Source organism: Anopheles funestus, chromosome 2RL, assembly GCF_943734845.2.
Source record: "Anopheles funestus chromosome 2RL, idAnoFuneDA-416_04, whole genome shotgun sequence".
Lineage (NCBI taxonomy): Eukaryota > Metazoa > Arthropoda > Insecta > Diptera > Culicidae > Anopheles > Anopheles funestus.
The window spans coordinates 62,248,904-62,262,841 of record NC_064598.1 but is presented as its reverse complement, the minus strand read 5'-3'; the positions used below and the strand labels follow the sequence as shown (position 1 = coordinate 62,262,841).

Below are 13,938 nucleotides of genomic sequence, written 5' to 3'. Positions count from 1 at the left end.
TAGATACCGTTTGAGGGGTTGGGAAGCTTTTGTTTTTAACTTTTCCCAGCACTTCTCTTATCGTTTCGAAATCTGCTTTCGATGCATTTTTGTTTGCGGATCACAACCGTCTGACAAAAGGCGTTCGAGGACAGATTACTTACACATTCATTGGGGCGGTAATGTAGAATGCGGTACGTTTGGTGCTTTCGTGTGCCCGTACCATCGCCGACAGTCCTAACCCTTCCGGAGGGTTAGCCTTGATCCTGTTTAGCAACCACCGTAGCGCATCATCTGGGGCATCTTCTGCCGAAAATAGATAGAGAGAACGGGGAGAGAAGAAAGAAGAGAAAGGCTCAGGAGGGATTGAACCCATCACACGGAGATAAACAGTGGCAAGGGGTTTGCATGGGTCGTAATTGTATTTACCTGGAAATTCAATCACCACATCACACTGGGTCGGAATTTTGTTCAGCCATAGCCGTCGGGGTGTCATCAAATGGCCGGCACAAGGCACACGTCTGCGGATTAATCTTGATGCTGGCGAGAAACAAACGGAACGGCAATGATGAAGAAAATGCGGTCAAATTTATTACCACAACTGGACGAAGGACGCACCGAAGGGCGTATCGGATGCGGCAATTATTTTCGGTTTCGGTTAGGTAAATACAATAAAAATTCCCCACGATACGAAAGCACGATACGAGTAACCTTTGGTGAACCTTTGCTAGTATCGTCTTAAGTTAGTTTTGATTAGGTTTTTATATTAAACTAGCTTACCCGGCAAACCTAGCTTTGCCCTTAAACATACCTTTTGTAATTAAAGCAAACATTTTGAGTGTTCAATCTTGATTCGTGTGGTATTATTAGAGTGGCGATTAGAGAATATCGTTGATTGATTGAAAATTCTTAAATAATTGCCATTCTTAATCCAATTCATATTCCCAATCAAAGCAATTTTTCTTCTTTTTTTGTGGCTTTTCTTCTTCTTTTATGCTACTTCAGAAGGCATTTCAGGCTTTCTTTGACGATTGAGATTTCATACCATGTCCTTCCGTGTAAAGCGCCGATTCCACATGTACCACTGAGCCGCAAATCACTAAATTGCATTTTATAATTATTCCAACACTTCCTTTTTACTTATTTATCACTCACTTTACCCTTTAATGAATACAATTGCACAAATAAATCGTCATGTGTACCTACTTTGATTGATATATTCGTTAGAACTTTTTTTCCAGTACCTAGTGTTCAACATTATTCGTGTTGGAAAAATGGCTATGCCTACTTGATAACTTCCGTAGGAAAAACAGAAAAGAACTCATAATATTGGCCAGAGGCCACCTAGCGAAACGAAAAATAGCGGTAAACCTATTCTCATACCTAACGAACGTTCAGCGAAAATTTCAAACAAATCGGTTCAGCCGTTTAAGAGGAGTTTGCACACTAACACCGCGACACGAGAATTTTATATATATAGATTGATGAATGATTTCATTGTCTGTATAGGTGAACGATCAACTCAAGTGCTGTACTTTAGTAAACATTTTAAGTACAATAAATAATTTAAAAGTTTGTTAATCTAATCTATACTAATGATACTTCATCGACCGTATCAACCAAACATTCGTTAATTCTCATTCGCTTTAAATTGCACCTGTAAAGTAGAAAGCTGTTTATTTAAGCTTTGAAAAACATTAATTTAAAGTGTCAGCAAACGGATATCATTGCTGCTTAATCTTCCCAAAAAACTTTTCCATTTCACCGTGATTGTGCAATCTACAGTACGCGCCTTCATGAGGGAACCATTACATTAAGCGCCCGTCAGCTGGATTACTGTTATTGCACACTAAGCTGTCGTTCGTTCGCTGTGTTTAGTTGTTCTCACTTGCGCTGTATTTTCTTACCTTACTGTCAAGATTGCAGTCGTCTTTAGATGAAGATAGAAAATGATGTTAAATGTTTTGAAAAGTGTACCAAAACTTGGATATAATATTGTCATGAACGCAAATCATATTTATTGCACAAATTAGTGCAATAAGCTTTCGAATAAGCCACATACAGTATATACATATGGGCGACTTTTCCTGCAACATGAAAACTTAAATGTTGGACAAATTTTGGTTTGAAGCTCTGGTTGAAAAAGGTTATTAATGATTTCCAACCACCCAGATGTCTAATATATCACGCCACAAATCTTGCGAAGCGTACCGTGAAGCGAATGAAATTAATAAACATCACTCTCATCAGCGCTCTAATGCTTTGATTCGTGGCCCCATATAAAACTGAAGCAAAAAGGCATTCAAAGGAGAAAATCGGTGTTATGAACCGTACCATCGCGATAGAACGGACGCGAGGGACCTCTACCGGCCCCAACTGGTCCGAACCGCTAAAATATAGACACACAAGCTGTTACCTACTAACGCTGGAATCGATTCAGGATTCGCTTTTTCGCTGACGTCAAACGACGATCCCTTTCACCTGAGCCTCACTTTACCAACAGGGCCGAATGGCCTTTCCTCTATTCGGTGGAAAAAAAATTCGTTGAAGGAAACAAAATTGTTCGCTGCTAACCGTCCAACGGCCAGGTCTATTATATCGGTTGAGTCGTTGGTTGTGGAAGGAAATAGAAACGCTTTTTTTTAAGCAGTTATCGCGATGAAAACTCAGAATAGAGATTGATCAGCTATATCGGCTATACCTTTTTCACTAAATCAAATGGCTGAAAATACTTCACCAGACATTGAAGGAAAGTAAGATTACGTCCAGCGTAAGGAATTTTATTTTTAAAGTTCTATGTGAAGTACAAAAATAAAAGAAACTCATAGAAGTGTTTATTTATAGATACAAACGGCAATTGGTTTTTGGTTTCACTTTCCATCAAATTGCTGCATTGCAAGGATATTTTAACGCACCTGATGTTGTTATCCATTGGACAAAGGATGACAAAATTAGATTTCTGTTAAAAAAGGCACCGGGCATTATGGGTAGAAAATGAAAACTGTCGATAATTGAAAAAAAGCTCTGAAAACCGTTGTTAATCGAGTTAAATTGAGCTGCATAAACTGCATGCCACGTCACGGAACAGAGACCCAACGCAACCATGAATACTGCTGCACTAAAATCGATCAGCACTTGTCCGTGTTTTTTTTTTGGGTCATAAATTTTCACACATTTGCCATCGCGTTCAGCAAGTAACCAAGTGTAAATCCCGAAACATGGTCCCGCTTTCCATAACAATTGGCTGCGGTGGCTATTTATACCCTTTTCTTCCGTGCATCATTTCCGTTTTCCATTCATCGTATTTGGTTTGTTCGTACGTACACTTATCGATGTTTGTCGATGCTATGCTCGTCCGTATGGTGTGTTTGGGGAGTTTCCCGGCACACTAGCAAAGAATCAAAGGCAAACCGACACGTCAATCAATGACCCAATGGAGACAGCATGAATTTTCATGTGATTATTATTTCATACAAATCAATAAAAACGACACGGAATAAAGCAAGGCGTTCAACAAGCGTTTGGGAAACACAACACAGTGGTAAACCATTGGGTGAGAATGATCGGCAGCTAATTAGATAATCAAATTGCTAGCAAAACGGTGGCCATGCTTTACCGCACGTACACTTTCTCTTCCCGGACTGTGTGGGATGATGTTCATGCAACAGTGTCTTATGGAACCTTGCCCATATCTAACTTCCGGTTTGCTAGCTCACCGGTTTCATTGTGCTCTACAGCACGAGACAATATGAACGAGGTATCAAGTGCATGTTAATGACTTTAAGCAGCTTGATTGAATCAACGTTCCTATCAGTGATGTGTAACGGAAATTGTATTATGCTGTAAGGTGAGTTGGTGTTCGTGTGCATGTCGGAACGTCGGTTTGTTGAATATGGAATATTTGGAAGGATGATAACTGTGAAACATTTTAATTGAGATCATCATTCCATGATTTAATTTGTACAATCGTTCCTATCAATTAAAAGATATGTTACAATCCTGGATATAGCGGTTTGCGGTGCATTTAAATACGAAAAAATCTAACGCTTTGAAAATTCTGCGGTTCATTAATATGTTTTCTAATTAATTAAAAAAAGTTCGTCCGATATCTACTTCTTGTTTGCCTCATTCAGGTAGTACAGCAGTATCAAAAATAAGTATTAAATTGTAAAATATAAAGCTACAGTTATTTTTTTATTTGAATGTTAAAAAATCTACTAATCAAACTTAGTTGAGTTTATTTAATTATTTATTGTATTAAGAATGACGGCTTTTCGCCATATTGCCAGGGTAAAAGGGCTGATGTTAGTACAGTTTTTACAAAACATTTCATCTTACTTTGCTGGGCGTATCTATGAAATAAATTTAAACAGATTTATAGTTTATATTTGACTATTAGCAAATATTAATTGTTTAATTGCCCAGAGTACCAATTAAAGTTCTTAAAAGCATGAGTAAATGGCGATGATTGTTAGTGTTCGTGTTAAGATATTTTGGAATCGAAAATGACTTTGTAGCTAAATTGTAGAATTGGTTGTACTGAGCAATACATCGAAATTAATACGAAAAAAGTGAAGTAATCTTGACATATATTTAAACTCCGACCTCCAACGCTGCAGACTATCAGGTTGAATGTGATCAATATGCTGGGTGGCAATATAAATATAAAAATAAGTCTCATTAACCGTTTTATGGCACCAATAGCGTATCAAGTAATCGTGTCCTGCCTGACCAAAGGGTCCCTAGGTCCCTAGGACTACTCCATCACGTCATATAAAAAACGTAAAAGAAGAACAACATTTTTATCAGTTCAGTTTTGCCTTTGGTATTGCGGTATTGAATCTGAGAAAATAATTCTGATGACCAGTTTTTGGTCATCCAATTTACAGACATTCAGCCATGGATTCAGCCGGGCATGGTGCGAACAAGATTAACAATTGTTGCGTATAATAAATTACCCAGAAAAAGGTGAATTATTTCAATAAGCATGCTATAGATATAATTTGAATTGGAGATATAATATAAATTTGTTATATGTTTAAATTACTAATTCAAAAAATTTGAAGCTAGTTTAAAAGTTTTAAAACTTGAAACATTCACTATTGTACTAAATTTAAGTATCTTTTTTGTTATATTTTTATATTTTTTAAATATAAAAGAGAGTGAGTTACTCTTTAAATTTTATTTATGAATTTATGAAATTGAAATTGTGAACTAACTATGTTTTCAAAACACTTTGACTCATAGAAAATGGAAAATGTGTCATAGTTTCATGTGAATTATTAGGTATTTACATAGTAAAAGGTAGCTTTTTAAAATAGTTGTAACATAAGTGATTCTAAGATGCTTAGCTTAAATGTTCTATAGGGACCAATTCTATTATACACTAATAATTGATTCTAATTATAACTCATTTTGGTTAGTTTACTTTCTTACTTTCTTCGTATGGTGTTACGCTTTACGCGTACCATAAAATGGTTCATGAGACTTATTTTTATACTTATATTACCACTGAGGATATTGATTCTATATAAGATTCGAAATGCAAACCTGCGCCATTGTCGGTCGGAAGAAAGCAAAAAGCTTTTTTATTCAATTTTTTAAAAATGACCGAATATAACATTAAACTTGTTAAATATTAAATTTTAGCATTCAAATCCCAAACCGTTATTAAGCCAAGGAGACGATTTTTTTTAATTTGTCCCTATGTTTTGTTAACATTATATGTAGGAATAATTGACGTCATAATTGTTAGAAATGGGTTTATAAATGTGATTGATTAACTGCTATTCGGTTAGCAATAATTCTTGAACAATTTATTTTCATCCTTCTTGTTGCACAATAAGCCATCATCAATATTTCCTTCCCGTGAGTGTCATAATCAACGTACATATGTGCCAAAATTTACAAACCCACCCTCATTCATGTTTGATCAATGCAGCAGCATTAAGGAAAGAAGGATTGCGCCGTACACAGTATACTTTCAAGCATCGAGCTGCTTGCCAGGAAGAGAAAGTGCCCGTTTAAGTGTTACATACAGTTTACATCGGTTTCCATAGCTGCAAAACTATGTCGGGAAAGCTGGATGGAAGTTCGGGAGGGCAACTTTTCCGACATTTCGATTGGGAAAAAGTTTTCCCTATCGTTCAATCAATGTCACCGTTTGCAGGGACCAATGAAAGCCGTTCGTTACATGATATTGAAATGATTCTTCCTCGTACATTTCTTTTCTCACGAACAGAACCATTGGTCCAGGACTCAACGAAACAAACGAACAAGCATTCATTTCTTTTACCGGCATTGTAAAGATACAGAATTTGATTAAAATTCTAAGAATTACTCCAAAAACCGGCCCAAAACTGGATGCCGAATGTTATTCGCTTCGCTTTTCGATTCAGCATCGATTATTGTATCAAACGTGGCAGTAAATGAATGGTGGTAGCTGCCGTTTGATGGTGAATGGAATTGTTAATGCAGCATAAAATGCGCAACAACATTTCTCCATCAATTTTATGCACGGCCATTTCCCGTCCGATACACACGGCGGTTCCATATTACCTTTTCGTTCGATTTCGCCAGACCGTAACGCAGGTTTTTGGGGTGAATTTTTGATGGCATTATTTTAGTATTTTAGTCGTGTTAGGGTTGAAAGTTTATTTTGAGTTGTGCGTCCTCATTAAAATGCTCTCCCTGTTGCAGAAACACAAGTGAAAATCGAATTTGCAGATGAAGCGCACAATCAGCTAAAAGGTTATTCAAAAAAATTACCGCAAAAAGAAAATCTGTCTTTTGTCAAGAAATTTATATTTAAAAACCACCCAACGAATGCAAGTAATTCCATCGTAAAATATACCTTTTAGTGGTTGAAAGACTTTTCACGAAACACAACATGGTGAAACGTTAAAAATGGAAATTGAAAAAGGTCCCATGTTTGTTTACAATATGTTTGCTTCGAATAAAAGTGTACTTGTTTTTGTAAAACTTTTCCCCCCGTCCAGCATGAGTCGACCGATCACCAAACAAATCTAATCACAACGCTCTGTTTGGTGAGCAAACACAATTTCGATAAAAATCAATCGAATTCCGTAACGCTTGAACGGTATCTCCCTTTCTGTGGTGTGCTTTCTTAAGAATTAATTTACCACCTTCCGGTCACCTAAATGGTTGCGGTACCCTCAAACCAGCATAACGCCGGTCTTTATGTACCGTTCAAAAGGAGCAAATTTTTGGAAAGAAGAACAAGCACAATTGATATAATCGAGCGGAAGGGTCGAAATGAACAGCCGCCGAAAAGCTTTCGCAAAGAAAAGTACATCGCCAAAAAAAAAGGGAAACCCGAACCAACACGACAATCTGCTGTGAGTTCTTCATCCTGCCGTAAACATGCCCCAGGAAGCCAATTGTTCAACAGTGTCCATCTGCTTTTGCTTCATTATTTGCTATGTATCTCCCCGTGTAGGAGCAAAATTTCTAAACTGCACAGCGAACGGTTTAGAATTCAATCTTTTCACAGTCTTATGGCGGTAGATATCGGGGTAGAACATATTTTAGCAAGCATATTTAGTTTCAGACAGTTTATGGTGTTTTGTTTTTGCGTATTTTTTTACTGGCCTATTTACTGGCCCTCTTCTCGCAACAAGAGCAAATGATTGCAGCAAGAAAAAAAGGAGGGAGAATCGTAAAGTATGGGAACGATTGTTACACATTGATTTGAACAGAGTTGGTGAGCGAAAAATAAATAAAAACCATCTAGCTCGCTCCCCGAAGGCAGGGTGAAAGGGCTAGAAAATTGGACTAAATTGTAAAGTATTTTACCGGTTCATATCGCACTACGGGTCGGACGGTTTACCGGGCACATGCAATAATGCAATTGTGCAACAGTAGTAACCCAACCCAACTCATCGTGCCCGACCTCGGTGCACATACATATACGGTGAGGGAACCGTAAACCGGGTGGGAGTATTACCAGGGGAGCATATCGCACGTATCGCAAAACCGTCCGTACCCGGGAGTCGAGGAGAGTTACATAACAACAAATCCAGCGAGCGAGCAAACGGTACGCCAGGCCAGCGTCAGTACCGATTTGGGAAAAATCGATAACTTTGTGCGGTGCGATAAGGTGCCGGCGGTTCGCGAAGGGACTCAAACCACGCACTCGAGATTTCCCCAAGGAGAACACATACACACATGGTGGGACAAATTTTTCTATGTCGTCTGAACTAAGAAGAAAAACAATAACCGTCAGCATCCTCTTGCATGCTGCGAAAGGATAATGACTTTGGAATCGATTATGTAAATTTGACATGCTTTGGTCAGCAGTTTATTCAGCGCACTCTGTCTCTCTACTGCACTCTCCTACTATTTCTTTCGCACACACACTGATGAGCTGATTGTGTCACAAGGGTTCGATCTTGACGCCATCGGAGGAACAAAAAAAAACACCTAAGCTTATGTTGCTAACAACGCGCAGCGAATGCACGCGATTAAGCTTGGTTCGTTGTTAGCTAACGTCACGTCACCATCATCAGTATCGGTTGGTGTTGAGTTTACGTACGAATTTTGCCCGCCAAACGCACAATCTACCAGCGCTTACCATTTTCGACACAGGAAATAATTTTTCCTTTCCGCCGACGCAAGTTCGACTCGAGGTTGCTTTCATCGCCGTAATCCTCGTTTCCGGTGTCTTCCGACTCCTGGTGTACATCCTCGATGATGCCACTGTCGTGGATGTTTTCGCTAGCGATCAGTAGCGGATGCTGCTGATCCATCGTGGAAGCTAACACGTATCGGTTTGATGTTTTAAATTATCTTTTTCTTTTTTTGCATACACCTTGTGGCTTTAAACCGTTTGCCTTCGCTGCACTAAAACCATTTTCTTGCACACTCGTTTCTGTTTTACCGCACTTCAAAAGCACTAAAATTACCCGAGCTGTAGAAGGGAAAATCAAAGAAAAATCATAAGGTTTAAGAAACAGAAGAACAATATTATAAACCACGTAACACTTGCTTTTTGCCTGTTTTCGTATCACCTTCGATAAGACACTTCCACTTCCGTGTGTGGGCCACGCTGGTATGTTGAGCTATCTTTTTTTCTTTTCGTACCTCTTTTTTCTCACGCCCAACATTATTTTGGTGTGCACCTTAATTTTTCCAAAGCCATCACATTTTCCCACCCTGAACGGTGTACCTTGAAGGAGTGAACTATTTTCCACGGCACTTCCTGTGCTTGAGCAGCATGCAAGCCGTAACTTTCTGATGTTGATGTTGATAATAGCTCCAAGCGTAAGGAGCGAACTTTGAGAAGGGTTGTGGTGGAGCTTTTTTCCTCGTGTGCGAATGGTACATTTTCCGTACACGCAATCTATGTCACTACATACACTGTCGCACACAAACACAGCTCTCTCGACCAGGCTTGAAGGCAGACAAACAAAGGCACGTACACACTCTTACGCATGTTTAGCTGCCACGATGACGACGACGACGACAACGACGAAGGGTCTGTTTTGTGAGGCTGGGAACGCGAATTCTACACAATGTTTGGTGGTGCCCTAGTAGATGGCATTCTCAATCTGCTGCCGATAAATTCTTGACGTTTCCTTGCCTCGTGACCTTTCGTCTGTGCAAGCGAATAAAGAAAGACGTAATTTCACGGCTGCAGCTCGCAACTTTGATATTTAGGTTTACACGAATCGAACTTCTTTTTCTACTGAAATTTCACTTTTAGCACTTCTTTTAAAAGAATATTTTATTTTACAAACAATTAAGGTTTGTGGATTAACTGAGGTTTGTGTTTTCTCACATTACTTTTTGTAGGTGGCGTTTTATGTAATCACAAACATTCTTCATAAATCGTGTATTTTATGTGAAGAATTCAAAGCATTTTAAGTCTCTTTGGTACAACAAAGGACACGCATTTTTCCTTACACTGAGGGCTGACGTTTGTTACTTCACGGTACTCTCCGGTCACAAACGTTGTCTTATGTCGCACTTTGAACGCAAAATGCACTACTGGTACCAGTGTGCGTGTGTCCTTTTGGAGGTTTTTTTTATGTTGCCACCCACCTTCCTTTACCAGTGTCAATATCGCGAAACAGAGAAGCCACGTGAACTGGACTGCTCCGGGAAAACGTTGAACTACGAATGAACGAACCGATTGCGTTGGATCCTTACGAAGCCATCCTGCCAAGAAAGGTAGTTGTAGTTGTGTGAAGCGTAATGCATCGTTACTGCGCCGTCGCCGGAAAGCCGGCAAAACGTTCCCGTGCGTTGGATGACGTTCGCTTGTCAACAATCGAACACTCACGCGCCCACACGAAAGAATGCAGAAGGTTTTCCTGTTCTACCTTTTCCCTCGTTCCGCTTCCGTCAACGAACATTCTGTAAACATCCCAGCACGATTGAACACAGACACTCATGCAAGCGAGTAAGTAGAAGCGATACCGGAAGGCGCTGGTGTGCATGGAAGGGTTTGTGAGGAAGTGTGAGCAATAACAACAAAACTTTTTCCGTGATCTTGGTTTAGATTTTACGGCCCGTTTCGGTATGTCGGTGAAGCGGTTACCACGGCCATTCAAGACTGTTCGTCTGGTCGTCCTTTCGCACATTTGCTGTCGAATGTTTTGCGCTTAATTGGGTGATTGGTGGTAAGTTTTTCTACGTTTTGCTGATTTTTCGATAAAGATCGTTTTATATTAATTTCCAACTACTTTCCTCATGCATGTACCATATTTTTTACATGTGGCCTCATACATTACAAATACCGCCTTGCTTTACACATTTAGAAAACTTTTAATTCATAACATGATCACTTAAACGCGTTTTTCGATATGTTTTTATATCATTTTTATAGTTTAATAAGTTGAAATAAGAATATCAATTTTATTTAATGAAAGCAAGTTTCAAATTCTAAATAGTTTTCTTCACACATAAACTGTTCGTGGTTTGTTTCTATGATTAAAATGTTTAGAGTTACATTTCATACAAGTTGTGGTTCCAACAGAGTTGTGGTTACGAACAGAATCAATGAAACATAGCTTGAGCTTTTACAAGCTTCCCGTGTGAAAGTTTTCCTATACTGGGTGTTTCATCTGTAAGCATCTGGAATATAATGGAAACCTTTTTTTTCCAGCAGAAAAGTTTTGTGTTTTTCGTTTTAAGCAAAGCACTTATGCAGAGAGTAGATTTCGTAAATATGTGATAATAATTACGAAAGGAAGATAACACAATGATCTGGAAGTTTAATAGCTGAGCTGAAAATAGAAATTTAAATTTTTTGGTAGTTCGTCTGCGGAAGTGAGATGAAATGGAATAAAGTTCGGGGCGGGTCAGTGTAACAAATATCCCTAAATGAAAAAAAAAAACAATTTATTGCCTACAGTTGGGTATGTTATTTTTAGAAACAAAAAGACAATTATTTCTCCCCTAATTTCGAATGCAAAGTATTGCATTATTTTAAATAGTTTCAAATTTATTTTACATCAGCACCAAAGAATGGGCGCCTCCATCTAATAGTGAAATAGCTCAGTATGGCTCACAATGACTCAAGCATATTTGAATTGAGCAAAAAGGTCGTATTTGGTTGCATTTCGTTTTAAATTGATCGTGTGAAATTTTTGTTTGTTATTTATTTTATTAATTTTTTATATTTAATTATTACGGCTTTTACCCGTATCATCAGCCTCTAAAGGCTGAAGTGCATAATTTTCACATTTCCTCCTATTTTTATTTAATACCTTTTGTTGTCACAAGTTTTTAAACCAAGTAAAAAAAAAATTAACTCTTGATAAGATATTTCTTTGCAAGTATGCACTAGTGTAGATTCGAAGTTTATTATCCTGTTGTATATTAGAAAGTGCTGAAGCCCAAATCTATGCAAAGTACAACATCCAACACTAGATGCATCTGCACGACATCTTCTCTCATCTGTTGCTGAAGCAAACGTGCAACAATCAACACTATCATCAGAACGTACCGAATCTAAGATAAACCATAATTATTTTTAATCCGTTCTGCTTCTGTTTGAGCTGTACAGCAGACAGTGATCCTGTTGGACAAAACAGTGCGACGCAAAGAGTCTTGCCAATGGGAGCGGGACACGAAAGTACCACATTCGTGATAATACGTGATGATAGTTGGTTTATCTTTTACTACCAAATGGCACAGTCGTACGACCGTGCTACCGGGTTTTGTAATGTACCGAATGATGCAGTTTTGCCCATTTGCCAGTAACAACATCCTATCCGTTTGATGATCATCCCCATTGCATCAACAAGACACGTACCTACCTTCCTTTCACCGCATGCCAAATCTTCTGTAATAACATCCTTCCTCTCGTTTTTTCCACGTGTGCCGGGTTTACACGGTAGGACAGTTGGATGAGTACGAAAAACTTCCCGACCAAGGCTAATTGTTTTCCATTCCGTCCAGAGTGCCATCGGTATTGCGAATATTTGCTACGGTTACGATGCAAATGGGACCATTGACTGACCGACCGATCGACCCGGCGTCCATTCTGGGTTGGCCGTATCCGACCACGGCTGCTACGGTCATGTGAACCATCTGCATCATTTACCACGCCGAACGACACATGCCCAGACGCAGAAAAACAGCAAACCTCCGAAAAGACCGCAACCCTGCAAATAGTTCCAAACAAAAACATGCTCACACACACGCACACACACACATGCATACACGGGGCCACATCCTTCGTCCCTGCGCATGATGTATGCCAATGGTATGGACCATTGGGTTTGGGGCACATTAGGTTAATCGATTCTAATCAATTTTCTATGTCGCGTCTCACTATCGGACGCTCCGAAATTGGTTGGTGGAGCTCGGGTTTTAGGTCAGCAACAGATACTGTTCGTTGAGCACAAATGTTCGTACGTCGAGGACACGTACGAAAGGATGTGGATATGCTTGATATGAAATAACGTTATAGTGTTCCGTTTGATGGAAGCATCAACGTTGAGTTCGGTGGTCTTGTGAAGATTCCATTGTTTGGATTTAATCGTAGATATAATGCAATTTTTTCGTGCATGAAGAGCGTCTTTGGGCGCCGTTTATCTAGTTAACTATTATGGTAATGAGAATGAAAAGTAGTTTAAAAAAAATGTTAAACGTTTTAAATCAATGTTGAATAAATTTATGGATTTCATTTTTCATGCTTTTCATTCATTTCTTGACAACATTTCAATGTTACTTGGAATCCACTAGCTACATACGTTGTTTTATCATTAGGGGAATAGTAACAAAACAAATTTAAGAAAAACTTGTTATGCCGTGTTATGTTATTCTTTTAAGGTTTATACAATTTATTTTACTTATTCAATTTTATTAAAAATATTTAAAATTATGAAATTTTATTTATTTTGATTTTTTAAGTGTTTTGAATAGCACTTCAATTTTTTCCCATAATGCTCAAAAAATAACCTATCAAAACATGTTTTTATGCGAGAAAAAGAAGTTAAATTTGGGGGTGTAAATTGCCTTATCTTCGATGTGATCATTCAAAAGTAAAGAAAAAAAATCTATAAAAAATCAGATATAATGTAGAATCTTAGACACTACCAACAGTTTTTTATCAGATTTTTCTCATTACCCGCGAATATGGCGCACACTCCCACTTTTTCCACAATAGAAGCGCGGAGTAATCGTTTATACACATTTACAACAAACCTGCATTCAATTCACATAACATAATCACATCAAAATATCGAACAGTTTGTACAAGTGTTTGAATTCTAACATTTTTGTATTTTGTAGGTTTAATAATTTTGTTATTTGTATTTGTATTTTATTTGAAAAAAAAAATATAGAGATTAAGACGACGAGCTAACTGTAAACGAATTTGCAAGAATTGTTACGGTTAGCCTTGTACTAGGAGTTTCCGCATCCTGGTTCCTGCTTTCCCATAGCAGCAGAGCACGAAAAATGGATTACCAAAACAGAACAACGTAA

At 38.3% G+C, this 13,938-nt stretch overlaps 1 protein-coding gene across 9 annotated transcripts in view; it reads right to left on the bottom strand.

Moving 5' to 3' along the window:
* Nucleotides 1-10,234, bottom strand: part of LOC125775116 (anoctamin-8) — a 29,665-nt gene extending 19,431 nt beyond the window's left edge. For 3 of the 9 annotated variants that reach the window (XM_049445613.1, XM_049445608.1, XM_049445617.1), the window contains exons 1-4: nt 10,042-10,229; nt 8,573-8,908; nt 409-519; nt 144-285 (exon numbers count right to left, since the gene is read on the bottom strand). In XM_049445613.1, coding sequence (XP_049301570.1) covers nt 144-285; nt 409-519; nt 8,573-8,747 — 428 coding nt within the window. In that variant the 5' untranslated portion in view covers nt 8,748-8,908; nt 10,042-10,229. The other 6 variants (XM_049445615.1, XM_049445616.1, XM_049445611.1 and 3 more) reach the window with 5 other exon arrangements.
* Between the last annotated feature and the right edge of the window lie 3,704 nt (nt 10,235-13,938).